At 46.0% G+C, this 5,809-nt stretch overlaps 1 protein-coding gene across 1 annotated transcript; it reads right to left on the bottom strand.

Moving 5' to 3' along the window:
- Positions 1-692: 692 nt before the first annotated feature.
- LOC115170068 (proline-rich extensin-like protein EPR1) lies at positions 693-5,171 on the bottom strand. The gene is made up of 7 exons (XM_029726318.1): positions 4,766-5,171; positions 4,358-4,531; positions 4,115-4,233; positions 3,867-4,032; positions 3,633-3,748; positions 876-3,526; positions 693-785 (listed from the first exon to the last, which is right to left on the bottom strand). The coding sequence occupies exons 1-6, from the start codon at positions 5,130-5,132 to the stop codon at positions 878-880; spliced, it is 3,591 nt and encodes a 1,196-aa protein (XP_029582178.1). The 5' UTR covers positions 5,133-5,171; the 3' UTR covers positions 693-785; positions 876-877.
- Between the last annotated feature and the right edge of the window lie 638 nt (positions 5,172-5,809).

The raw sequence follows: 5,809 nt of genomic DNA, 5'->3' as shown, positions 1-5,809 counted from the left end.
AAATATTGTAGATACATAACCAGGCCAACAGTATTTTTTGGCTGATGTGTCTTACTGTAACCCAGTATTGAACAAGCCACATCCCCATACACAACTCCTAGCCAGTTGTGTGAACTCTCCCAAACTTTTTAACTTGTTAGCAGTGTAAAATAAATCTTAATACTGCAGAAAAGCTTTATTTGCATGGGACTGGTCAAAGTTCCTGTAGTTCTAGACATGTGTGCAAATGAGTGATTACAATGAGGATAATTTCTCACTACCAAATGCATGTGCAGTCTGAGTGGGATGCTAGCAAAATGCAGTGGACTTCAAAGCAGTGGATTGCAATTGATGCACTGTGAATAATGGGTCACATTCAAGAGCAAAGTTTCCCTTGAGATCAGTGGCCAATACAACTATCAATATGGCCACTAGATGGGAGGCTTACAACATATTTGAGTGGTAGAATGTTGCCAGCAGTTTTCTGAAATAGCTTCTGGAACCATGGTCTGAAATTGTTACTAAAATATGATCCGTTTTAGAATTTAAGTTTGTATTTGGGTGACTGACTGGGAAAAGAGGTGCACAGAAAAGGCAGTGTGTAGGGGGAAATTGTGCCTTCTGGTTTACAGTACAAGTGTTATTCACACCTGGCTAAAACATTTCTTAAAACACCTACATTTCCTAACATGCAGTTAAGGGAAACAATATTGTACAGTTGTCAGTTTGTTACTTTATTGGGAAAACATGACTGCTTCTGGTGAGCATCAGCACCATTAACTGAAGGATGAGACGGGTCATGCATCCTGAAAAAGACAGATGAATGTTAAGTCCACTGTTCAATTAAAGGCTTAAAATGTTTAGTCAACTATGGGGAATGGTCAAAATGACTTAACATTTAGTTAGCGGCCGGGTAAGAACCTCCTGCGGACTGGGCCGGGTAAGAACCTCCTGCGGACTGGGCCGGGTAAGAACCTCCTGCGGACTGGGCCGGGTAAGAACCTCCTGCGGACTGGGCCGGGTAAGAACCTCCTGCGGACTGGGCCGGGTAAGAACCTCCTGCGGACTGGGCCGGGTAAGAACCATGGAACCCCTCGTTAGACCCTAATGGCACAATGGGCTTCCAATAGTGTTCGAATGACTCTGGGAATTCAGGTCTGGAGGGTTTACCAGAAGGCTTGGCTGCAGGTTTCTGGGGGTAGGATGGTTTGGAACCAGCATAATATATTGGCCAGGAGCCGTAATGGGTAGGCATTTGTTGGCCTGAGGGGTTTGGCTGCTGAAGGCTAGAGATACCCTCTGAATTAACGGGAAGGGAGCCACCCAGTTCCTTGACTGGTCTTGGAGGCTGAGGCGTTCCATGTGGATGCTCTTGACTCAGTTGGTCAAGTGTGCTACGCATCTGCATTGCCGATTCAGACAGGTGGTTGTGGTCTGGTTGCATCAGAGGCTTGGATGCATAGAACATGTCAGGGTCATACCACATTGGAGGTCTGAAAGGATAATGTGGCCACTTTGAAGGTTGGCGTTTTAAGGGCTTGTTGAGGTCACTAGACAGCGATTGAGGTTCCGATGATTTACTTGGGTCACTGGTAGGTCGCTCAAGTTCCAAGGGCTTGTTAGAATAAACAGGTGCTTGGCCATGTGGCTGTACTGGACCTTGTGGGTTGTAAGGCAGAGGATATGCATGCCTAAGCCATTGTGGGTTATGGGGCAGAATTGGTCTTTGCTGTGCCGTAGGTTTGTTGGAGTCACTGGCAGGTGCTTCAAAATTTGGGTGCATTGGCTGCTGTGGGCTGTAGGGCTGAACATGTGACTGTTTTGGATGTTGGGGTTCTGAGGGCATGTTGGCATCACTAGGTGCTTGGGCATACGAAGTCAAGGAGGCTGAAAACCTCATTCCATGTTGACTCCAATAGTCATGGAAACCAGTCAAGGACATTATAGTGGGGGCAACGGTCTGAACCGTTACAGGTTGTGGGGTTATAGTGGCTTGGGTAGGTCCAGAAACTGATGCATAATTGAACAAGTCAGATGAATGTTTGATAGCGGGAATGATAACACCATCCTTGGATGTTACAGGGCCAAAATGGTTGTGGTGGTGTTGATGGAACGATATGGGCATGGGGCAGCAGGTCAAGAAACCAGTAGGGCAGATTGTGGGACAATACCCAGAATTTGGTGGATAAGAGTCACCTGGCTGAGGTAAAGTAGAAGGAGCCACAGTTGGAGGTGCTTTAGTAGTTCTAGGATGACTAGGTTGTTGAGAAGCAGGTGTCCATGTATGGACTACAAGTGGAGTTTGTTCTGGTGTTTGAGTTGCAGGCCTAAGCAGGATTGTAATGGGCTTAGCTGGTTCAGGGTAGAACTGTTGGTAGTGATGAGGGTAGTAGGGATGCAGGGGAGCTTTTGGCTTTTCAGTAGCAGGGGGAAGCATGGCAGGTGTAGGCTTTGGAGTCACAGGAGGATGTGTCACAGGCTTGGCTGGTTGAGGGTTCAAGGAATCCCAAGGAATTTGGGGGTCTTTACGGGGAGAGCCAGTTACAGGCTTGGGATGTGGTGGATAGAGAGGATGTGGGTAGTACGAATGCTGCACATGGCCCTGAGGAGCTTTGGTAGCAGGAGTAGACACTTGAGGGGGAGGAGTTACAGGCTTAGCAGGCAGAGGGTAGAATGAAAAGTAATACTGAGGGTTCCCAGGAGGCAGAGTATCAGGTTTTGGGTAGTAAGGATGTAGTGGAGCTGTTGGCTTTTCAGTAGCAGGGGGAAGCATGGCAGGTGTAGGCTTTGGTGTCACAGGCTTGGCTGGTTGAGGGTAAAAAAACTCCCAAGGAATTTGGGGGCCTTTAAGGGGAGAGACAGTTACAGGCTTGGGATGTCGGTTGTAAGGATGCAGCACATGGCCCTGAGGAACTTTGATAGCAGGGGGAGGAGTTGCAGGCAGAGGGTAGAATGAGAAGTAATACTGAGGGTTCACAGGAGGATGCGTAGCAGGTTCTGTGTGGTAAGGATGCAGTGGAGCTGTTGGCTTTTCAGTAGCAGGCTTTTGAGTCACAGGAGGATGATTAACAGGCTTGGCTGGCTGAGGGGCATAAGGATATTGGTAGTAAGGATAGTACACCTTGCCATTTGGAGCATCTGTTGCAGGGGGAAGTGTGGCAGGCATATGAGTTACTGGCTCAGCTGGCTGAGGGAAGAATGAATCTGAATACCAAGGAGGCTGGGGGTCTTTAGGTGGAGAGCTAGTAACAGGCTTGGCTGGCTGAGGGTAGAAGGAAAAGTAATAATGAGGGTTCCCAGGAGGCAGAGTAGCAGGTTTTGGCTTCTCAGCAGGCTTTGTGTAGTAAGGATGCAGTGGAGCCTGGGGTTTAGGGGGTGGAGTAGGCCGATGAGGAAACATTGGACTTGGTTGAAGCGCAATGGTGGGAGGAAGAGGAAACACAGGGTTTTGGGGGTAATTGGGGTGAGGGAAAGACTGGTCAACAGAACTAGGACAGGACAATTTAACCTCCCTTTCTCCAGCAAGTTCAAGGGTGAACATCCCATCCTGCAATAAAGAGATGAACATTTGAGTCAAATCATTGATTCCCATCCATGTCCTTAAACCAGCAAGGACAATATTTACACAAACCTTACAATTCAGGTAGCCATACCTTAGTTTCCACACAGGGTTCATAATGAGCAGAAATGATCACAGCGTCTAGATGAGCTACCACACTGTAGCCACACTGCAGCGAAACTCTCATCAATGGCTGCCAGTGTCCTTTGACTAGAAGAGGGGAATGGAGTAGAACTTAAAGCATACAGTTCAAATTTACTTAACCAACTTGAGCTTGTGTTTCTCTTGAGAGAATGCACAAGGATTGAGACTTGTGGAAATTACTTACACTTGACCCTGAGATCCTCAGCAGAGGTGCCACCTTCCATTTTCACCACCATGCCCTCAGGGTAGCAGGAAACAGTAGGAGCGTTGGGTTTAGAGGGCTTTTTGGCAGGGCAGGACATTTTAAGTGGCAACCCCAACCAACGCAAAGGCAGAACATAATTACCATCCTGCAAGATTACATTTAAAGTTACTCATCTTGAAAAAGTGTTAATTCAAATTAAATCAGAAACAATTTAAATGATTTCCAACCTCCAGTGTGACATAACAGCCATTATAGATTGCAATGAAAAGCCAATCCTGGTGAGTGGCTATGATGGAATGACCACAGCTTGTGGGCAACTGTGACAAAGGCAGGGGAGACTGATTTCCTGCAAAACATTGTAACAGCAAGAGAAAGGACATGTGTTAACCAGTCACAACAAATTGCATCTAACTTGTACAGCTTTCAAATGACTCAATGTCAAGTACCAGGATAAACAGCTGGATACTTACCTCGGTCCACAAAAAAGAGAGACCCTAGTGTAGAGCCTGTGTCATGGAACTTCAGTTTCATGGAGTCCCCAACACATTCAACACTTGGTTCCATCTGCAAAAGGCTTTCCACCACTGGACTACTTGGGCTAGCTTTGCCATAAACGTGTCCTCCCAGCTGCTTAGACTCCCAAGCTTTAAAGTAGAAGACTACTTTAGGTATTTAACTACACCAATGGTAGGCCATTCTAAGCCTCGGTTGTAGGGCAACGCTACTAAAGCCATTCATGGGACTTAATCCCTAACAGCATTGTTTGGACCAAACACTTCCATTTACACTGGAAGGTGCAACTAATTGTTAGTAATTAAGTCACTGATAAATAGAAACAAAATGTGCATAATAAAAAGCAAGTTAAAGATCATACATACCCATGTCAGACTGGTAGTCAGCATCATCATCCAGTGAACCATTGGAGGATCTGACTTTGGAGACAGTAGGTTCATCAGTAGAAAAACTGTCATTTCTTGGTTTGACATTACGTCCAAGTATAAGCCTTCCAAGTCGCACAGCACCTGTAGACTGCTCCTCTTTACCATTGTTAAGATCCCCCTTAAAATAGGGTCCCAGGACAATGGAGGATTTTGACGAGCTTGTTTGTGCTAACGCAGTGCACTGACCAAAGGAGTTCAATACTACCACAACTAGCCCTAAACATATTAAAGCGAGACGGTCTCCTTTTGCGTTCCATGCCATCGGACTAAAATCGCGTTTCACAAACACTCCAGACCAACACATCAGCGTGCTGAAAGAGTTTCCTTCACTCACTGTGGCCAGAGGCTGAATATGATTACCGACCAATTAGACTTCAGACCTCCCACTCACAGGTGTCTCTAATCAAATGACCCACGTCACCTTCAGGAGGGTGCGACATTCAGAACGACGCAGACAGAAATGTCTTGTTCTGAGCTGACATGATTCCCTATTCTACATGAGAGGCATATGTCTATTCTACATTACAGCCTACATTTCTATCTGAAAATTGCGTCCAAGTTGAACGCAACTGTGATGATATGCAGCTGTGATCAATTAGTGGTATTTGGTTGATTGACGTGTACGCTTAGAATATTTTCCATCTATAACCAGGTTTCCATCCACAGGAGGATGGTGGCACATGAAAACTAGGCTCATGGTAATGGCTAGAGCTGAATCAGTGGAATGGTATTAAATACATCAAACACATGGTTTCCATTTGCGCCGTTCCGGCCGTTATTATGAGCCGTTCTCCCCTCGGCTGCCTCCTGGGTTTCCAGCCAACCTTTTTATGCGAGTAAGGTACATGTCGGATAAAAAAATGTCACTACACACATATGGAAAAAATAATATATTGACATATATTTTAACCTGTATGTACATGTGTTTACATATATGTAAATGACCGATATCTAAATAGCAGAGGAGGCTGGTGGGAGAGC

The sequence above is a fragment of the Salmo trutta genome, chromosome 31 (genome assembly GCF_901001165.1).
Source record: "Salmo trutta chromosome 31, fSalTru1.1, whole genome shotgun sequence".
NCBI lineage: Eukaryota > Metazoa > Chordata > Actinopteri > Salmoniformes > Salmonidae > Salmo > Salmo trutta.
The sequence above is the reverse complement of the archived record's forward strand: the minus strand, read 5'-3'. Positions and strand labels throughout refer to the sequence as shown.

Bases quoted from the DNA above. Each gene is read 5' to 3' on its own strand.
- LOC115170068 (XM_029726318.1), bottom strand. From the start codon at position 5,132: ATGTGTTGGTCTGGAGTGTTTGTGAAACGCGATTTTAGTCCGATGGCA. The intron at 4,532-4,765 runs GTATGTATGATC...TCTACTTTAAAG, and splicing joins TGACTACCAGTCTGACATGG to CTTGGGAGTCTAAGCAGCTG. The intron at 3,527-3,632 runs GTATGGCTACCT...TCTTTATTGCAG, and splicing joins AACCCTGTGTGGAAACTAAG to GATGGGATGTTCACCCTTGA.